This window comes from Bufo gargarizans, chromosome 2 (genome assembly GCF_014858855.1).
Source record: "Bufo gargarizans isolate SCDJY-AF-19 chromosome 2, ASM1485885v1, whole genome shotgun sequence".
NCBI classification, from domain to species: Eukaryota; Metazoa; Chordata; class Amphibia; order Anura; family Bufonidae; genus Bufo; species Bufo gargarizans.
Window position 1 is genome coordinate 63,097,320 of NC_058081.1, and position 22,204 is coordinate 63,119,523.

General features: G+C 45.5%; 1 protein-coding gene across 1 annotated transcript in view; it reads right to left on the minus strand.

Annotated features, from left to right (window-relative positions):
• Positions 1–21,770, minus strand: part of LOC122927323 (G protein-coupled receptor kinase 5-like) — a 78,190-nt gene extending 56,420 nt beyond the window's left edge. Inside the window, exon 1 of the mRNA XM_044279052.1 lies at positions 21,063–21,770. Coding sequence (XP_044134987.1) covers positions 21,063–21,114 — 52 coding nt within the window. The 5' untranslated portion in view covers positions 21,115–21,770. The remainder of the gene's footprint in view (positions 1–21,062) is intronic.
• Between the last annotated feature and the right edge of the window lie 434 nt (positions 21,771–22,204).

Below are 22,204 nucleotides of genomic sequence, written 5' to 3' on the forward strand. Positions count from 1 at the left end.
ATCGGAAGGGGAAGAAGGAATCAAAATGGCAGACAACTTATAAAAGGCACATCAACGAAAACAGGTATATGCTAGGCATACACAAGGGCCTCTATTATTCTTTAAAGGGGCTTTCTGGGCTTTGTATATATTGATGGCCTATCCTCAGGATAGGTCATCAATATGAGATTGACAGGGATCAGACTCCCAGCATCCCTGTCAATCAGCTGTTTGAAAAAGAGGCCTCCTCACAGCTTTCCTAAGCACAGCGCCATACACTGGAGAGTGGCTGGGCCTGGGCTGCAATACCAAGAACATTCACTTGGCCATGTGACCATTGAACATCACATCGCATGGGCTAGGAAGAGGCCTAAGCGCTCATGGAAAGCCACAATTACTTCATAGAGCTGATCAGCGGGGGTGTCGGGAGTCACACCCCCACCCATCCTGAGGATAGGACATTAAATGTGAAATCCCGAAGAACCCCTTTAAAGGCTTTCATGACTCGCAAGAAGGGTCTTTTAACAATAAGCAGATCGCAAAGTGTCCGCTCGCTCGGACGCCAAACGATCAGCTGTAATCTCCGAGTTCAATTACCCTACAGCACCACCACAGGCTAGACTAAGTATTACACAGTGTCCATTCACGTCAATGAGTTGTCTGTGTAATGCGGGACAGGATGGGTCCTCCAGAGCGCTAGACGCCGTTTATAACCAGTCTGGCCAAGGCGTGAGGATTCTGTACAGTGGACTCCCTCTAATAATGGGTGTATGAAAATGGGTTTTCTAAACTAGACAACCCCTTTAATAACGGCCTATGCTGCACTATACAGGGATTTATTTATTTTTTGTAGGAGAGCTTCTGCGGAGAGGACACAGTATTAAAAACTTTAGACTTTGCTATAGGGCAGTACTAGAGTGAGGACACGGAGGTTTTTATAGTAGTGTTTTTTTCTAGATTTTTGTAATTCGGTTTCCCATTACATAACCTTTATGTCAAGCGTCCTACATTCCATCACAATGCACGACCAAGGCAAAGTTCACGCCAACCTAAAGTTAAGGGAAGGGCATCCGTCCAGGGTTTTGTATGCTCATGGCACCTTTTGTGGCAGCCTTGGCACGGCGTACAGCTACACTGTTTATCTTCATTAATTGCCCTCCCGAAAGTAAATATTAAAATTGTGAAATCAAATTCAACAGCGGGCAAAAAGTCTGATTGTGTTATCAGAAGACAAACGTTTCCTCCTGGAATGAAGTCAGAGCTCCCGACACAAACCTTGGCGACGTGCCAAAGTCAGCAGCGCTGCAAAGAGCAGGACGCAGCCCGTGTACCACAACACATAATAACACGGCACAAGCCACGGGGTGGGGTCATATACCACAGTGTGCAACGGAGGTCGGGACATGGCCTACACAGGCCAGGGGATACACCGCAAAAGGCGTAAGAGACGCCACAACATGGAAAGCATACCGGGGAGGACTGACCACAGGGTGTACTGGAGGTTAACGCGCTGGAGATCGGACGAGAGGGAATTCTAGATTTTCTCAGGCTTGAGGTGGAATGCACCTCCCACCCTTTCCTTAAAGGAAATGTTCATTTACAGTTTAATAGAACAAGGATAAAATATAAATAGCACCAGACATGGCACGTATAAACTAGCCACATTATAACAGTACAGCACCAGCCGTGGTGTCCATCCAGGACATAGAACATACATCATATCAGCTACACTACCCAATTAAAAACAGACCATGCCTATATTAAAGGGGTCTTCCGCTTTGCATTAACATCCTTTAAAATAATCCTTTATGAAGGTCGCTGTAATTGCTGAGAAAAATGAAGTTTTAATATATGCAAATGAGCCTCTAGGAGCAACGGGGGCGTTGCCATTACACCTAGAGGCTCTGCTCTCTCGAACTGCCGCACCGTCTGCACTTTTATAGACAGGGACAGGTGTGATTAGATATACACTGCCAGCCCCTGCCAAAGTGCAGAGGATGTGGCAGTTGCAGAGAGAGCAGAGCCTCTAGGTGTAACAGAAACGCCCCCATTGCTCCCAGAGGAGCAATGGGGGCACATATCAACATGGGACCAACACATATGTCGAGCGCACGTGTAACTGGTTAGCCAGTTTCATAGCTACTTAGCAACTACATGAGCATATTTGTCAAAAATCATAGTAATCCATGAAAACCTTTTTAAGGTACTGTGCGCGTGCCACTCCAATCATCGCCACCGTACAAACAACTTCCTTCTTCTACACTGAAGTCTGCTATCAGAGGTCAGCCCATTAAAAGGGGTATTCCCACAGGACCCCCACTTAGATGGAAAACCAGGGTTCCCCGACCCTCCTGGTGAGGCAGCTGCTGCATCCAAGCAGAGAAGGAATGAGATGAGGTTGCACACGTGCAGAGTTCTCCATATTCACTTTTACAAACGTTACCAAGGGTCCTACGTGTATGGCATAGACATTCATGGCATATTCTGTAGCTTTAAGATTGATGGTTTAATGGTTTATTTCATCTGGGCAACAGTGGGTGGGGAGGGGTAAGGTGGTCAGCAGTGAAGTAAGAGTAGGAGGACCTCTTGAGAATAGGTAGCCCACATCATCACAATGTGCCTTTGGACAGGACTTGATATTACCAAATACATCAATATTCACGTGTCCATATAGTGTACAAAGAGATCCTCAGACTCTCTCGGCGGGCCCACAAAAAGCGAGGTTACCCTTCACATCACAGTGGTGATCCTACGACAGACGGATGGTCAGGACATGGTGTTGTTCCGTTCTCGCCCTCGGATTAGGGCATTTGACTAGATTTACATTCTGCTCATCGCTTTTGCCTAAGGTGCAATTTTTTCCAAACCAGTCCTGAAGGGTTTACAGAAAGCATTCAAATGTCAGTGATGTGCTGCTCCTGTGTAAACCAGCTTCTGACCGCACACAAAAATACTTCCCAACTCAAAAATACACAAAACCGGAACTCTAATATTTAAAGGGGATGCCTCTCGAAGGCAACCCTTGTCTATAGGCCCACAAAGGCATATGAATTTCTTCCACCACTTGGGATCCCCCTCTATAAAGAAAGAACATGGAGTGTACGACCAGCTCAAGCTTCCCTTGTATCTCAAGGACTGCAATTTATCCGATTGGCCACCATGTAATACTACCGGCTGCTGAGGACATTTTTGGCTGGTCACCGGCAAAATTCTACAGATTTTGTGAAACATTAATAAGATGACATTCTTACTTCTGTGCTCAGATTGAACCTTAAAGGGGTATTCCTATCTGAACATTATGGCATATCCGGTGGCTAAATGTCCAATGGTAAAGCTTCCAATAGGCGAGACCTTCACTGATCTCAATAATGGAACCTGCTGTGAATGAAGAGGACGTTGCGCATGCATGGCTTTCTCCCTACTCATTGCTAGGGGACTTTTTAATATAGGTGAAAGCACTTACTCGGCTATTTTTGTATGACCCACAGCAGTGAATGGAGAAAGTTGCACATGAACGGCACCCTCCACTCACAGCCAGGCCCTGTTCTTGAGATAGGAGTGAGTCCCAGAGGTAGGACCTGCACCTATCTGACATTTTTAGTATATCCTTTGAGTATGTCCTAGATGTCCAAATGGGACAACCTCTTTAACCTGACCATTGATCCAGGTAAGCAGACCTTTACTAGTAGAGTACCCTGATCTAGGAGTGACATAACAGCTTCTATACTAACCACCACTGCCAGAACCTCTGAACTCACAGGCTCATCCGGCCAACCATAATAATTAGTACAGGAACGAGATAACAGATTTCAATCCAAATCCTTGCCATATGGTGGCAGTTCTTCTGTAAATTTTGGACTATAAAGGGTTGACCTACTCCAAAATGATACAATAGGGCTTACACACATATATTAGATATTGACCCATTTGGTTCTAATACGTGGTCACAGAAGAAGTGGTCTGAGCCACATGTTATCCTGCACCTAATCAGAGGCCATATGACTGTGACCATGACTGCAGATGAAAGCACAGATGTCGCATTAGATAAAGAAGCTTCAAGTAAAGCCAGTAAGCTGAACATAAGAAGTCCAAAGACTGGATTAAGATGCATAAGATTTCACTCTAGGTTTTCACTTACACTCGCCTCAGAGTCAAAACCATCAGCTTTAACGCTCCTTAAGTGACAGGACGCCCGGTTGTATGCATCATTATCCAACCCGATCTTTCCAAGACATCGCACATCAGTAGTCTCATCTCTGCAGGACCACATTCTGGGAAATAGAACTGTTCCCAATAAGTTCATTCTCAGTCCATAGGCACTACCAAGACCAACACCTACCAATGCCACTCTGAGTCTGGGCTACTGGTCTGAACCAAAGGGCACCAAATGCATCCGTTTTTGATGATCATATGCCAAAAGAGCTGTTGATATCTTAATTGTCTCCTTCACAATGTGGCTAGAGGTGGCCAGAATGGGATGGGCTGGTTCTCCATACAGAGTCGAGAGCTGTTAAAGGAGTTGTCCAGCCATCTTTAATTTTTTTTTAAACTACTTATAATGCTATAAAATGATGAAAGTAGTAATATCACCTTACCGATCCACCGCCACTCCCATTGTGACCCTACCCCAGTTCCCCGCCAGTCAATGTTCTTTCTGGTCCAGCGATGAGGTTTTGACATGGACGTGCCATTGCTGCAGCCAATCACTTACTTGAGCGGTGAACTCAGTGGTGTTGACTAGTCATCGATACAGCCTCTAAATGGCTGCAGATGTCACGTGTCATCACTGGCCCAGGAAGAACAGAGACCAGCAGGAGACCGGAGAAGCCTCAGAACAGAAGCAACAGGGTGATTACTACTATTTTTAAGACTTTATTTAAGCAGTTAAAGTTTTTTTTTTTTAGGTGCTGGACAACCTCTTTAAAATACATCTTCAAGGTATCCAGTTCTTCTAATGGTCAGAACCTCCCAATATATAGTAGATTTTTAAGTGAAGGAACCACCAAAACGTAACACAATGGACACACAGGCTTCATTTTTTCAAAAATCTAAGATAATTCTCATCACCCTTCCTGTGGTCAGTCTACATGTTCTTTCCTATATTTCTTTTTAATAAAAATGAGTAGGTGGATCACATAACCATAGAAGAATGTGAAAAATGAAAGCGTGTGGGATACTGAAAAACAAACCGAAAACAAAATCAATGACTTAACGATGCAACAAGATTATATTCATAACCGTGAAAATGCACTTCACCATATACCATCGCAAGACGCCCTAGATTATGTCACACGACCACCCAACGAGAGGGGTGTCCACGTAACTCAGCTGACTCTCTGGAGGTCCATTTCAAATCTTCTACAAGTCACGGTAAACATACTTTCTTTTGCAAATATTTTTTTACCAACACCCATATAGACTAAGGTATTATACAAAGTTTAGAACGTCCTTTGCACAGATGGATGAGAATACAGACCCCGATTTATTAAGAGCAGTGTCTGCGCTGCCGGAGGAGACACGTATTTTATGAGGTGTAGGCCTCGTCATGAATGACATGCCTCCTCAGGCAGTCCTTGTGCCAGAAGTTCAGTCATTATTTACCACAGTTTGTGGAGTAGATAACGATGAATAAGACGAGGCCAATGGCCCCGCCAAACCATGCCCCCGTTTCATAACATTGGGAAAGACGGCGTAAAATTCTCTCTAGGACTAGAAAAGTTTGCATTTCGGTGGATTTGTGACTTTTTACGCCAAAAAACGGCATAGGGGGAATGATGAATTTCCCCCGTTGCCTGGTACACAAACAATATTGGGTTTACGCCTTAAGCAGTGACCCAGTACGACATTTACTAAAGATGCCTGTACTCATAGGACTAAAGTTGATAAATATGAACAATTTCAATGGCAACGAACATTTGTTGGATGACATTTCAAAACCAACGATGGTTTAGTCGACTGATGATGCACCATCGTCGTCTAGAAAGAAGTCAGACTTTGTTGAAATTCTATCCGATAGTCGACAAAAAAAAAAAAAAAAAATACTTCATCCAACATGAAAGAACATTCACAGTAAAGTAGTTTCGGCCTTCGCCCTGGGTCAGTGAACATGGACAGCCATTTTGAATGACTAACAGATAATATGGACTAAGGCGGGCAATACACATAAGATGGCCGTTCGCTAATGTGGTCGACAGCTCTCTCTCTTTAACCCTCCATGTATGTGTAAATGGGGTGAAGGCCACTTATCTACCCAAGAACATAACAATCAGGCAGCTGAAACCAAACTACTCAATCTCCCCCATCGGAGAAGTTTTGGCCAGTCCTTACGATAGGTCCAGCTGACATTTATTCAAGAGTGAGGTCTATGGCTGTGTTGGCAAAATTTTTGCTCACCAGAGGATTATGTCTAACAGTAGTTCAACCTAACGTTCATGGCCACCTTAAAGGGCGACTGCCCAATGCAAGTCTATGATATTCCAAGAGATAGCCGAGAACTGTACATGACTTCTCTTTGGCAATGTCTTAGAGTGGAATGAAGTGGCAGCACGTGTGATCATCGCTCCATCTGGGGATTTCAAGACCCTGTTCTGTAGAGGTTGAGGCCCCCACCCAAGTTGTTATGGTGGGACAACCCCTTTAAGGGCGGCAAATTCGGTTTAGTGCTAGAGGAAAAAAAATAATAATAATAATTATAAATATATATAGCAAATCCTTATATACAAAGAGCTCCAAGACAAACTCCTACCAACCCAGCAGAGAAATAAGCAGCTTTTATGCTGCAAATAACAGACAGATGAGATTAGATGGAGACGGGACAAGTGAATTTAGAGAGATAAACTGCTGGGTGAAATCAGATTTCATTTGGCAGGAAGATGTGAAGCCAGATGGTCCAGAACCCACCATACAACCCACCACAGAAGACGAAGAGCAACACACCACAGGGTGGGATCTACGGAAACAAGGGTGGACTGAGTCACGGGGGGAGCGCCCCTAAATGTGCTATTACACTAAATTGGAAGAGAGTGGGCACAGGGTGACCTGTAAATACTGCAATACTATAAGACACGGGCTATATTGCAAAATGTTTGACTTACTAATTGAGTCACTATAAGAACATACAAAAAAAATAAAAATGTATATACACTCACCTAAAGAATTATTAGGAACACCTGTTCCATTTCTCATTAATGCGATTATCTAGTCAACCAATCACATGGCAGTTGCTTCAATGCATGAAGGGTTGTGGTCCTGGTCAAGACAATCTCCTAAACCCCAAAGTGACTGTCAGAATGGGAAAGAAAGGTGGGCTACAATAGCAGAAGACCCCACCAGGTACCACTCATCTCCACTACAAATAGGAAAAAGAGGCTACAATTTGCACGAGCTCACCAAAATTGGACTGTTGAAGACTGGAAAAATGTTGCCTGGTCTGATGAGTCTCGATTTCTGTTGAGACATTCAAATGGTAGAGTCCGAATTTGGCGTAAACAGAATGAGAACATGTATCCATCATGCCTTGTTACCACTGTGCAGGCTGGTGGTGGTGGTGTAATGGTGTGGGGGATGATTTCTGGGCACACTTTAGGCCCCTTAGTGCCAATTGGCCATCGTTTAAATGCCAAGGGCTACCTGAGCATTGTTTCTGACCATGTCTGTCCCTTCATGACCACCATGTACCCATCCTCTGATGGCTACTTCCAGCAGGATAATGCACCATGTCACAAAGCTCGAATCATTTCAAATTGGTTTCTTGAACATGACAATGAGTTCACTGTACTAAAATGGCCCCCACAGTCACCAGATCTCAACCCAATAGAGCATCTTTGGGATGTGGTGGAATGGGAGCTTCGTGCCCTGGATGTGCATTCCTCAAATCTCCATCAACTGCAAGATGCTATCCTATCAATATGGGCCAACATTTCTAAAGAATGCTATCAGCACCTTGTTGAATCAATGCCACGTAGAATTAGGCAGTTCTGAGGGGAAAAAGGGGGCCCAACACCGTATTAGTATGGTGTTCCTAATAATTCTTTAGGTGAGTGTATATATGAGCCAGAGAGATTATAAGATTTAATAAATAAAAAATATATATAACAAACCAAAGATCTAACTGGGAATACAATTAAAAACAGAAACCAGTACTAATAATATGTGTGAGAAACATGAAAAGAAACCCTGCGATATTCACAGGGGATGTTTATTTTAACATGAAAGGGCAGCGAGACAAATTAGCATAAAATAATCCTAATGCTCCCTCCATATAAAGCCAATGCTACAACCAAAGAGAGCTAATGCACCAGGAGTGCATCCCATCACCGGGGTAATGGATAAATGGTTCTTCTCGGGCAGTGATGGCGAACCTTTTAAAAGGTAGAGAGACCAAACTGCACCCCAAAACCCACTTATTTATTGCAAAGTGCCAACAAAGCAATGTAACCTGAATACTATAGTCCAATATAGTATATCCTCTATGTACTTATAATATAATATAATAGCCTGCCTACATTCAGTGTGCTGCCTGTGCTGTTCATAGTGCGCCTGCGCTGATGAATGGCAGGAAAAGTCTAAGGCTTATTGTACACGTCCGGTTGCCCACAGAGAGGGGCTCTGAGTGCCGCCTCTGGCACCCGTGCCATAGGTTCGCCACCACTGTTCTAGGGAATACCTTCTTTATAAGGGGGGAATCATCTGCCAGAAACAGGAATTCGGCAGACTGTATCATGGTGTACCGTCAGCACCACATACATAATACAGGCTTTTATCAGGGGCACTCTGTATTCTGCCATCAGTGCAGGGGAATCCTCAGCCTCGATGTACTTCATAGAGGAAGGTATATATATATATATATATATATATATATATAAAAAAGGGGCTTAACGTGATCACAAAACGATCAGACCAAAGCAATCAACGCGCTTTATACATGGCTACCCTGATTTACTGGGTTAAGAGTATATCCTGTGTGCCCAAAACTAAAGACTGCCATGCACATTAGACGACGGTCAACTAATCTATCCATCTGTATTTGTTGTTTTTAGCAGATTCAAGGGAAAGTGATCAGCATGTTCAATTTCAACATGCCCGATCCGATGTTCTTAAAGGGCATCTGTCAGCAGATTTCTCCCTATGACCTGCTACATGTGCGCTTGGCAGCTGAAGGCATCCGTGTTCATATGTGCCCGCATTGCTGAGAAAAATGATGTTTTACTATATGCAAATGAGCCTCTAGGAGCAACGGGGGCGTTGCCATTACACCTAGAGGCTCTGCACATTCTGCAGACCAGGCAGTGTAAACATCATCATGGCTGGCCCATGTATGTAATGTAATATGAGAAGATGGACAATTATTACAAACGTCTCCTAAGGGCCACCAAACGCATGCTGATAATTCGGCATTAGACAACGGTAGGCCATCAACCCCTGTCTCAATAACCCGCACCTTACGCTTGGCGTGATGGAAACAAGCGGCTGATGGACACTCACGTCAAGAAAAGGATCCAGGCCTGGGCAGCTGCAGATTTTTCAAAGTGTGCCAGACAGGGACCCGGAAAAAAACATGGGTGTATGAAGATGGGTATACACTATGATAACCCATTATACAGCAGACTAGCTCCACCAAGTAAGGTAGGACCTAAGGGGTACAGGAATTACAATTTACAGGGGATTGTTTGGCATTTTTATACTTAAAGAATCACTCACACACACATTTTTATTCTCTGACCTGTTAGAAAGGTACATGATATAATCTTACCATTGACTGTATTTGAGTTATCACCTCCCTTCTGATCCTCAGCTGTGTCATGTGACCAGCACTCTGACTTTTCAAATAACCCTCTATGTGATAATTCTCTATGTATTTCTATGGGAGCCTCAATGTCAGTCTCATAGGAATGAAGAGAGAAGTAACTGACTGTCCTCTGTGTCAGTTGGAGATCTCAGTGCTGGCAGCTGAGAAACAGAAGGGAGGTTATAACTCACAAATACAGTAAGAAAATTACCTTTACTACAGTTTACATCATGCACTTTTCTAACAGGTCAGAGAGTAAAACATTTTTGTGGGTTTGCTACTTTAAATCCCCCCAGTAGTAAGCCATAATCACCTGCTCCATGGTGCTCTTCACTGGACTCCTGGTCACCGTCAACCTCCAAACGGATAGAGACACATGAGCTGCAGCAGCCAATGTCTGGCCTCACTGGTAATGTTTTCTCAAGTGGCACATGTCCCAGTAGGACTGTAGGAAAGGTCATAGACTGGGACCAGAAGTCAAGTGAAGAGAGCACAGCGAGCAGGTATATGTGCGTTTCTTCACAGGTACCACTGGCGGGGTGGGGGGTGGTTGGCCGAGGATCCTGCTGCATATTTGAGGCAAACCCAAGTCTTGCAAGCAGACTGTGTTGCGGTGAAATCTGCAGTGAAAACATGCAGCCCAAAAAAAATGCTGCCATCCGCAGTTCAATTCTCGTACAGAACCAGTCTACCACACGTGGATAAAACCTCTCTGTCGTCACCCGTCAAATCCGTGGAAATTTTATTATTTTTTTTCCTTTCCGATTCTTACAAATTCAAGTGAAATATATAAGACTAGAGTACAGTATGGACCACAGACCATGGCTAGGTTGGCAATACCGCTCAGGACACCAGATATTAACGTGGACTGCATTACTCCATGGCAGGACAACCTCCTGGGACATGTAGTTCAGCAACGAGCAGCCATGCCTGTGTACTGTAAGTGAAGAATGATGTCTCACGACCAGGAAAGAATGACTCCGGCTCAGGGAGGTGACGGTGTATACAATAGATTCCAGCAATCTTATCTCCGGAGATTGGGGACACAGTCCAAATACCACACGGGGCTAAAAATAACTGACGGCGGAGTATATAGAGGAGAAGACGCAAACCACATGGAACTGTACACTGAGGAAAGTGGATGACACCTGAAGAGATCTCATCTACAGGCTGCTAAAAAACCATCTACAGCGTAAAACTGCCCTGCGGTGGGGATTTTAAAGCGGTTGTTCACTTGATAGAATGAGCAGTTGTAATTACACTGTGCCGCCTCTACACGCGAGACGACACGCAGGTAATTATGAACAGGACGTAGCGTCCGCTAATAACTGTTCGGACCCCCGATCCAATACGGATGACCCAGTTGCACAACCCCTTTAAATCCTCCGCATGTCAATTTATGCATCAGACTTTTACAGTGGATTTGACCATTTGCAAAAAATACTCAGTGGAAATTGCGCAGCATAAAGTCCACGCCCGGTGGACCTGTCCCCTCTCCTTACTTGTCCATTCTAGTAACTATGTAATAATTCTGGAGCATCTATTCTTATGACTATGCTGTGCCATTGGTTTATTATTCCTGCTAGTAGTCATGAATGAATTGCCAGCAGTTTGCAATGAAGGTCCAGATGGGTGTTACCAGTTAGGGGTGCGTCCCTGCACAGTCTGACACTATCCAATCAGTGCTGTCAATTTCAGACTGAGCAGATACACACTCCCAGCTGGTAACACCTATATGGACCTTCATTGCAAACTGCTAGCATTTCATTCATAGCTTCTAGTAGTAATAACAGAGGACTTATACCACATATATTCATGAGACTAGACATGGTCAGGAGAGATGACATGTCCTCAAACTTTTTATGACACCACCACCCAGAAGTCCAATACTGTCAAATTTCGTCCATCAAATGACGTTCCCTATCTTTCATTAAAGGGGTTCTCCGGGCATTTTGGTTAATCAGTACTTTGTAGTTACCTGTGGAAGGGAGATCCTTCAGATAATACTTTTCCCTCACTTTTCCCATTCTTCTTCAGGACCTGGGTGGAAGAGCCGGCAGCCTGCGAGAGTGGAGCGGGAACCTTAGATTGGGCGGAGCGAGGGACTGGCAAGTATTAAGAAAACCATCTTAATGCCCAGTGGCCGTACACCTTAGCTGTCAGTCAAACCACAGCTCCTGACAACGCATGCCTGTTGTGCTCTCCAAATTAAAAAAAAAAATAAAAATATTAAATTGCCACTGAGCAGGAGTCTTTTTAATGTCCCGCCACTCCGGTCCCCTCTGGGCACGTGCCATTCAATGTTCTCATGACTGCTGCAGCCAATCGCTGGCCTCCTCGCTCATATGTGTACAAACGGCACGTGGCCACTGCGGCCAGGGGCCGGCTGCAGAGGTCACACGATGATTCAATGACATGTAAAAGCTGCAGACAAAGACGGTAATAGAACGGAGCAGCTCCGCAAAAACGGCAGGAAATTTAAAAGGGGAGTAAGGGGTGTTTATTTCATAATTGGGGACCGGGCCGTGCAACAGGCCGGTCATACAAATTACATATAGGCCAATTTCAGCGTGACCAGCTGACCTAATATGTATGGGGGCATCCCGACTCTCCTGACAGCTGATGTTAAAGGGCTGAAGGAAAGAGGGATGGCGCAGTTGGATTTCGATACGCCCAATCCTTCTATTCCTTGCGAGATGAGCCACCGCCAGAGAGCAGCGGCTTACTCCCCTCTCCTGTTTCAGCACACATGCATTCTGGCCCGAGCCGAGCGTGCATGTGTGCGGGGGCAGCTTATAAAGACAGCTGTCGACCCAACATGCGTTCTTCTATCAGTTATCTAATGCAGGGATTGCTCAACTTGTGGCGCTCCAGCTGTTGCAAAACTACAACTCCCAGCATGCCCTAATAGCTATGGGCTGTCCAGGCATGCTGGGAATTGTAGTTTTGCAACAGATGGAGGTCCGCAGGTTGGGCATCCCTGATCGAATGCATATGGAGAGTCTTATCTGTCTGACTTGGAGATGAGCAGAACCAAGTGTCTAACAGCAGCATGCTCCCCTGTCCCACTTCTAGTGGCGTCGCTAGAGGGGGGCGAGGGGGGGCAATTGCCCCCCCTATGTTGTTCCTTGCCCCCCCAGGTGCCCCCCCGCTGATTCCCCCGAGTGAATACTAATGAGCGCTTCCATTAAGGAAGCGCTCATTAGTACAGAAGGACCAGGAAGTGGTGAACGCTCTGTACTCACCACTTCCTGGTCCTCGGCGGTCGGCTGTGCAGGGCTGCGCACAGCGTGAGGTCGCTCTGTGACCTCACGCTGTGCGCGCCAGTTTAGAGCACGCACAGTCGACTGAGGAGGGAGAAAATGGCAGGCGGCGTCCGTCCAGGAGCAGGAGAGGTAAGTGTTTTTTTTTTTAATTTTATAAAAAAATGTGGCTGCTGGGGGCATTATGGGGGCTAATAGGAGGCATATGCGGCTAATAGGAGGCATATGGGGCTAATTGGAAGCATATTTGGGGGCTAATTGGAGATGTATGGGGGCATTTGGAGGCATATTTGGGGGCTAATTGGAGGCATATTTGGGGGCTAATTGGAGGCATATGGGGCTAATAGGAGGCATATGGGGCTAATTGGAAGCATATTTGGGGGCTAATTGGAGGCATATTTGGGGGCTAATTGGAGATGTATGGGGGCATTTGGAGGCATATTTGGGGGCTAATTGGAGGCATATTTGGGGGCTAATTGGAGGCATATGGGGCTAATAGGAGGCATATGGGGCTAATAGGAGGCATATGGGGCTAATAGGAGGCATATGGGGCTAATTGGAGGCATATGGGGCTAATAGGCATATGGGGCTAATAGGCATATGGGGCTAATAGGCATATGGGGGCTAATTGGAGGCATATGGGGGCTAATTGGAGGCATATGGGGGCTAATTGGAGGCATATGGGGGCTAATGGAGCATATGGGGGCTAATTGGAGGCATATGGGGGCTTAATTGGAGCATATGGGCTAATTGGTAGGCATATGGGGGCTAAATGGAGGCATATTGGGTCGTGGGCTAATTGGGAGTCATATGGGTGCTAATTTGGTGGCTAATTGGAGGCAATTGGTGGCTAATTGGAGGAATATGGGGGCTAATTGGTAGCATATGGGGGCTAATTGGAGGCATATGGGGGCTATGGGCAATTGGAGGCATATGGGGTTATTGTTGATGCATATGTGGCTAATTGGGGGGCTAAGTTAGGAGGCATATGGGGGCTATGTGGAGGCATATGGGGGCTAATGGAGCATATGGGGGCTAATTGGAGGCATATGGGGGGCTAATTGGAGGCATATGGGGGCATTGGATGCATATGGGTCTAGGGTGCTAATAGGAGGCATATGGGGGCTAATAGGAGGGCATATTGGGGGCTAATTGGAGTGCATATGGGGGCTAAATTGGAGGCATATGGGGGCTAATTGGAGGCATATAGGGGCTAATTTGGGGGCTAATAGGAGGCATATGGGGGCTAATTGGGGGCTAATTGGAGGCATATGGGGGCTAATTGGAGGCATATGGGGGCTAATTGGGGGCTAATAGGAGGCATATGGGGGCTAATAGGAGGCATATGGGGGCTAATAGGAGGCATATGGGGGCTAATTGAAGGCATATGGGGGCTAATTGGAGGCATATGGGGGCTAATTGGAGGCATAATGGGGGCTAATTAGAGGCATAATGTGGGCTAATGAGGCATAATGGGGGCCAATGGGGCTAATAAGAAGAATAATGGGGGCTAATGAGGCATAAGGGCTTATATGGGGGCTGATATGGGAGTGATGAGAGGCATAATGAGGGCTAATGAGAGGCATAATGTGTCATCCACAGATCCCCCTATAACAGTGTGTCTTCCACAGATCCACCATAACAGTGCGCCTGTGCACTGACGAGAGACAGAAAGAAGGGGAAAGAATCCGTGGAAGCAAGCAGAGGACAGCACAGCAGACGACTGAATAGCTTCTTTTGTAAGTAAATTGTTTTATTATAACTGTATCCCTGCAGACCGCAACTCTCTCGTATTTTGTAATCTTATTTTGTTTTTGCCCCCCCATTTTTGACTGTGGTATCTTTGTGCCCCCCCTATATATTGTTCCTAGAGTCGCCACTGCCCACTTCAGAACACATATAGGGGCAGTCGGTGTTCTTCCATCAGAGATAAGCAGCACCAGAGGCAGAAATCTGTAAAGACCACATAAATAATACAAATCTGCTGCCATAAACACATATAAATGGGCCACATTTATCAAAACTGTCTTGGTTGCCCATAGCAACCAATCAGAGCTCAGCTTTCATTTCCTAAAGGGCTCTGAAAAAAATAAAAGCTGAGCTCTGATTGGTTGCAATGGGAAACTAAGACAGTTGTACTGTTGTGATAAATGAGGCCCATAGGGGCAGAGATAGTGGGAGGAATGGAAACCAAAAAGCAGAATACACAGGCCCACCAGTCGATGTGGCCCCCAGACCCTCCCTGCCAGCACAGGAAGCTCATGGTTTTACATCTCCTCCACACATCATATACGGTATCAGATTTGTGTAACGCTCACACCTGCAGATCCAGCTCCTACAAATCCGGACAGCAGCCCTGCCCCCGTATACATCACATAATGTACCATAAAACCATAGAAAAAGTACAAGGCCATGAGCTGAAGTGACCCCAGGGCTCAGCAGGGTCTCCATTATGTCTTAAAGCCACTGCAGAACCTCTTTTTGAGCAGGAAGGGATGGCTACAAGTCAGTAACTGACCAAAAAGAGAAAGGGGGGGGGGGCAGGCTTTACATTAACGAGTTTCTGCAGCAGCTGGAGTCTACGTTCTGACCGCAAGGGACACACTCCCAACTGGTAACACCCAACTGGACCTTTCATTGCAGACTGCTGGCAATTGATTTATAACTTCTAGTAGGAATAATTAAGCAATGGCACATCATAGAGTCATAAGAATAGATGCCTCAGAATTGTTATTACATGGGGAATGCAAGTAGTTACTGGAACAGACAAGTCAGGAGATGGGAGGGGGCCCTCTTTAAGTACCACTAGGGGATGGTACTGAAACTGCTCATTGGCATGTACTGGATGTACATGGCTATTAACTTCCAGAAACAGCGCCATACCTGTCCATGGGTTGTGTCTAGTACTGCAGATCAGCTCTACTAAAGCGAAAGGGGCTGAGCTGCAATACCACACACAACTTGTGGAGAGATGTGGCACTGTTTTGGGGAGGAAAATAAAAATTTTATCAAAAAGAAGAAAGGTAAAAAATGTGTGTAAAAGCTGGATATCTGAAAGGAGTGCAGTCCGGCCACCACCATCTCCAGTGTGGAGTTTCCAGTCTGACATAATTACTATAATACTTCTAATCACCAAGTACGTGTAATCCGTCTATCCTCTGCGCACATTACAGAGGATTTCTACAGATCAAAAGTCGAGGCCATGAGTCACCCTCTCCTGTCAAGTTCTTAAAGGCCATGTCCATACAGTGCTCTAGTTCTCTCTGGGCTGGACTAAAAACCAGGACCATCAAGAACCATCTCTCCCAGCAGCAGCGATCCTGCTGTGACTACTGGGGTGACTACTAAGGGCTCGTGCACACAAGAGCATTTTCTTTCCGTGTCCGTTCCATTTTTTTTTTACGGACCATATGTGTAACAATTCATTTCAATGGGTCCGCAAAAGAAAAAAAAAGAAAAAAAACATTACTCCGTGTTCATTCTGTGTCTGTATGTCCATTCCGCAAAAAAGTAGAACAAGTCCTATTATTGTCCGCATTCCGTTCTGGACATCATCCGTATTTTTGGCAGATCAATTTTTTTGGCGGACCGCAAAATAAATTGTCATGTGCATGAGGAAGAGGATGGGGACTACTCTGACTTAGGCTATATTCACACGAACGTATTTTGTTTCCGTGTCCGTTCCTTTTTTTTTTTGCGGATTGGATAAGGAGTCGGAGCCAGTCATTTCACTGGGTCAGACTCCCTGTACTGTCCGCATGTCCGTTCCTTAGCCCCGCCAAAAATATAGAGCATGTCCTATTCTTGTCCGAGGCTAGGCATTCTTACAATGGATCAGCAAAAAAAACAGATGCAACACGGATGTCACGTGGACGTCATCCACAATTTGTGGACTGCAAAATACATATGGTCGTGTGAATGTAGCCCAACAAGAAAGTGGGATGGAGAGACAGTCTGAACACACAGTAGTAACCGCTGCAGGCCAATGTGACTGCTAGGGAATAGCAAGGAACGTTGATCGATTTCAGCTCTGAAGCCTGTAGAACCGTGAATGCAGCTGTGGATTAGAATACAGGCTGTAACTCCATGTCCTCATCAACAGCACCACTCACGCCGTCTGCCATGTCTGGTACAGGCCCATTGATGTGAGCGCTGCAATACAAGACACAGCCACAAGAGTGGCGCTATTTCTATGAAAAGGGCAGCTTTCATTTTCTACTGAAAAGGAGGTATAATCCCCAAAAAAGTCTGGCCTGGAAGGAAACTTCAACAAGACGCCAGCTGCCGCCCCCCTAGCCAGTGCCAACATTGCAAAGGACTAGAGAAATTAACGCAAAAAAAGGGGTCAATTTATTATTATTTCACATTAAATCTTAACTGACCCCTTAAAGGGCTGGGTCCTGAAGGGGTGTCTAATGAAGGTAACCCCTTTTCCAAGTGCTGTAATATGGCACATCATGGGGGATGTGGTGTCCAGCCCTTCGGTGCCTCTATATTAGCCAGAGTTGGGAGCTGCCGATCTGAAGGACGTGTAATTCTATGTTACACCTGTAGTGGGCGCTGCAGAGAAAATGTGTAGGCAAATGGAAGTTCCCCCAGTGATCACAGCAGAGGTCAGCTCCATTTCATATGGCGTTACCATGAGGATACAATCACTTGACCTCATTTTTCACCTTATGACAACCACCTACAGCAGCCGGGATCAGAGATACCTCCAATCCCTGGCGTCTAACCCAGAGATGCTGCAGTCAATACTATCTTAAAAGGTTAGCCAGAGGGAGGGTGGGGGGGGATCCTTCTGTTCTCCAATCTCGAAATTGCAGCGCTTGGATGAATTGGTATGACAGCCTGGGGTCTCGTGAAGGTTCCCAGGCCTGCCATTGCAATCTGCCTATTAAGGTAGATTGCAGAATGCCCATAGACTGCACTTGTATACTACTGCAGTCTATGGTACAAGCAAATAAACATCCGCAGGTTGAAGTCCTCTAGGGGGACTAAAAGTAAAAAAACTTATTTAAAAAATCCTCCTTCCCAATTTAGATCTAAAAATGAACAGCAAGAAATAAAAATGCCTGAAATCTCCATGTCTGAAAATGCCAAAAACGACTAAAGCATGAAAACATTTAGGAAAAAAACCCAAAATGGTCAAATCGCCATTTTTTTTGTCATCTCTCCCCCTGGGAGAAAAAAAAAAAAAAACCACCTGTTCAAAACGTTATATGTACCTCAAAATAGCATCAATAAAAACTACAGCTCGCCCCACAAAAAAAGTCCTCAAACAGCTCTGAAGATGGAAGCACCGAAAAGATAAAGGAGTCAGAATATGGCGATGCAAAGAAAATTAGGTTTTTTTTAAGGTAGTAAAACTTAAAGGGGTTTTCTGAGATTTTAATATTGATGACCCATCCTCAGGATAGGTCATCAATATCAGATCGGCGGGGGCCCGACACCCAGTACCCCCACTGATCAGCTGGCTGAAGAGAAGGCGGTCCTCCATGTGAGCGGGGCCTTCTCTGCTCTTTTTAGCTGCTCGCCATCGACATCGCAGAGGTGGGCAATTACAAGCCGTCCCATTCACGTCTATGGGATGGCTCCTTCCTATTCAAGTGTATACCACAGAGCGTTCCATAGAGGTGAATGGGATGGCTTCTGCATCCTGAAGGTATTAAAGGGTCTGTCCAGCTCTTTTTAAAAGGGTATTTCCATCTGTAGGATATGCAATGTCAGATAGGAGCGGGTCCCAAAGGAGGAACCTGCGCCTATTTCTAGAACAGGGCCACCAAAGTGAAAGAGCAGCTGAGCATGAATGGCCACCCTCTATTTACCGCTATGGTAGTACCAGCAGTCTCATAGCGGTAAATGGAGAGGTGACCGTGCTTCCTTGGTTACTTCCGACAGTCTCGTAGCGGTGAATGGAGAGGTGACCGTGCTTCCTTGGTTACTTCCGACAGTCTCGTAGCGGTGAATGTAGAGGTGGCCATGCTTTCTTGGTTATTTCCGGCAGTCTCATAGCCAGGAGCGTAACTACCATAGCGTCATAGACTGCTATAAGGGGCCAGTCGTAGCTGGGATCATCTCCTCTTCTACTGGAGGTGAAAGCTTGGTCAGGACTCTACCCTCTACAGGAACAACTTTTAGCAAATGAGGCAGTGCAAAAATGGCCCAAGGGTCATTGAAAGGGGTTTAGGCAGAAACCCTTCTGTCCTGTGTGGGGGGCCTGGTTTGACCCTTGCTACGGGGCCCTCACTTCTCCATGTACGCCTCTGCTCATAGCTATGAATGGAGAGGCGGCTGCGCTCGCTCGGCTATTTCCAGCAGTCTAATAGCGGTAAATAAATGGGGGGGGCTGTGCATTCCTTCACTTCAGAGGCCCAGTTCTGGAGATAGGAGAAGTCCCTCCTTTGGGACCCGCTCCTATCTGACATTGATGACATATGCTAGCGATAAACCATCATTGTTCCAGATCCCTTTAGTGTTGGCCTACCCTCAGAATTCAGTAGCTGATCGGTGGGGGTCCGACACCCTGCACCCCAGTTCAGCTGTTCAGTCAGCGGCGGAACTAGGGAACTGAAGTGAGTATATACAATACAAGCAGCTGAAGTGGGAGCGCAGCGCAGACGGCAGAAATCGGCGGCCCGGCCAGGGGGTAAGTACTGACAAAAGGGCAGAGAGCAGATGGATTTATTATTATTATTATTATTTATTGCCCAGAGAACAGCTTTAATTTTAACCAACTGTTCTGCAGTCGAAAAATTGCAGTAATAAAATATAAATAATAATAGTAAAATATAATACAAAAAACTGGAAATAGGAAAAAAAAATAGTAAAAAATTAAAAAAATAGTAATATTAAATAATAATAATAATAATAATAATAATAGTAAAAAAATACATTTATAAATTAACCCAAGAAAACACAAGGTACGATAATTATTGCCGGAAGTAATAAACAGAAGCCAGGATGCAGTGCCAGTCCCGTCACACAGTCAACGGCCGATAGACCCCCCACTAAATTATGATGGGGACCATTCGCTCCGCTGTAGTAACCGTCGTCTTGATGGGAAAAATAATGATGCACTAAAACAAAAACAACCGACTCTGTGATGGAGGATCGATCCTCATGTGAACACAGCCCAATACTAAACATAAAACTAGTAACAGTCTCTAGTAACACGACGGGGCCGAATCGTACATCGGGCGACTGAGAAGATTATTATTTTTCATAACAACAATCAGAATCCGACCATAATTCCTTGGTTATTGGTGGTTTTATAACGGCTTTTACTTGCTTATTGCAATGGGGTGTAAGGCCTCCTTCACACGAACAATACGGATTGGCTCCGGATGCGTCCAGTGAAACTCGGACCATTTTGCATGTTCAGTCAGTTTGTCCGCAATTGCGTTCAGTTTTTTCTGCACGGGTGCAATGCGTTTTGATGCGTTTTTCACACGTGTGATAAAAAACTGAAGGTTTACAAACAACATCTCTCAGCAACCATCAGTGAAAAACGCATCGTATCCGCACTTGCTTCCGGATGCAATGCGTTTTTCACTGAAGCCCCATTCACTTCTATGGGGCCAGGGCTGCGTGAAAAACGCAGAATATAGAACATGCTGAGTATTTCACGCAACGCAGAAGTGATGATTAAAAAAAAAAACGCTCATGTACACAGACCCATTTAATCGGTCAGTATTCAGTGCGGGTGCAATGCGTTCACGTCACGCATTGCACCCGCACGGAAAACTCACTCGTGTGAAAGGGACCTTAATATTTATTTATTTTTTCCTAGAAATAAATGATTATTAGTCACAATAAAAACAAGAAATATTAATTCAAATAATAAAAAATTGAAATTAAAAATAAAAACAGCAAAGTAAAAAAATTATAAGTATTTAAAATTTAAAAAATTAAAATAGAAAACAAAAACACTATAATAAAAAAACACAAATAAATAAAAAAAAAACTAAAAACAAGCTAAAAAAAAATAAAATACTAAAATAGTATCCGTTTTCCACCGACCGGTCGTTTCTCACCTTCTCGGGCTTTGAGCAGCACGGTATTGGCGACGATATTTTCCAGTTCCATTATCTCCCAGTTTGCAGCGGACCAGTCATCCAATGGACGGAGCGCTTATCATTGGGCGCAATTAATCTTCTATCTGAGTCGCCGATAACGACATGAACGTGGGGTCCAAAAAATCCAGGTTCTCCCCCGGGAGGAGGAATTTTTTTTATTTTTTTAAATATTGAAAATGTTCCTAGAATCAGGACAGAGAGATCTGCGGGGGCTCTGGGGTCACCTGGCTCTCAGATTCTCCAATACATGACCGAGATCCAAAAATAAAGGCTAAAAAATATAAAACATTCAATGAGAGATTGTGGTCCTTGAATGTGAGCAAATCTAGTGAGAGGCAGAGGTAATGGCGAGGATGGTGGACGGCCCGGAGACCACTGGAGCTGCCCCGGCCCCTGGAGGTAACGGGGGGCAGGAGGATTGCAGTCGGGGGGATCCTAGACGAAGAGCTTACAGGGGAACGGGAGCCCCATAACCGGCAGCTCCGGGCACAGGACGGGGGAGCGGCTCCTCTCTCGGCGGCCGATCACGGAGATGTAGAGGCGGCAGGAGGTCGGGGATCCTCCGCAGTGCTGGTCCCTGACCGGGGGGTGATGGTCCCCGGGGCAGCAGGAAGTAACATGGAACTGGAGGCGGTGAATGTAGAAGGTAGATGCTAGGTCCTAGTGGCTGAAGGACCTTTGATGACGTCATGACCATGTGACCAGTCACGTGTGTTGGGAGGAGCCGAGGTCCGGCCCGTATTGGGGGAGGGTCTTGTGGTTTACTCATCAGGATTTGATACCTGGTTGTGTGAAAGTGTCTGCATGTGTGTGCAGTGTATTCGGTGCAGAGCGGTGTGTGTGCAGTGTATGCGGTGCAGAGCGGTGTGTGTGCAGTGTATGCGGTGCAGAGCGGTGTGTGTGCAGTGTATGCGGTGCGTGTGCAGTGTATGCGGTGCAGAGCGGTGTGTGCAGTGTATACGGTGCAGAGCGTTGTGTGTGCAGTGTATACGGTGCAGAGCGTTGTGTGTGCAGTGTATACGGTGCAGAGCGGTGTGTGTGCAGTGTATACGGTGCAGAGCGTTGTGTGTGCAGTGTATGCGGTGCAGAGCGGTGTGTGT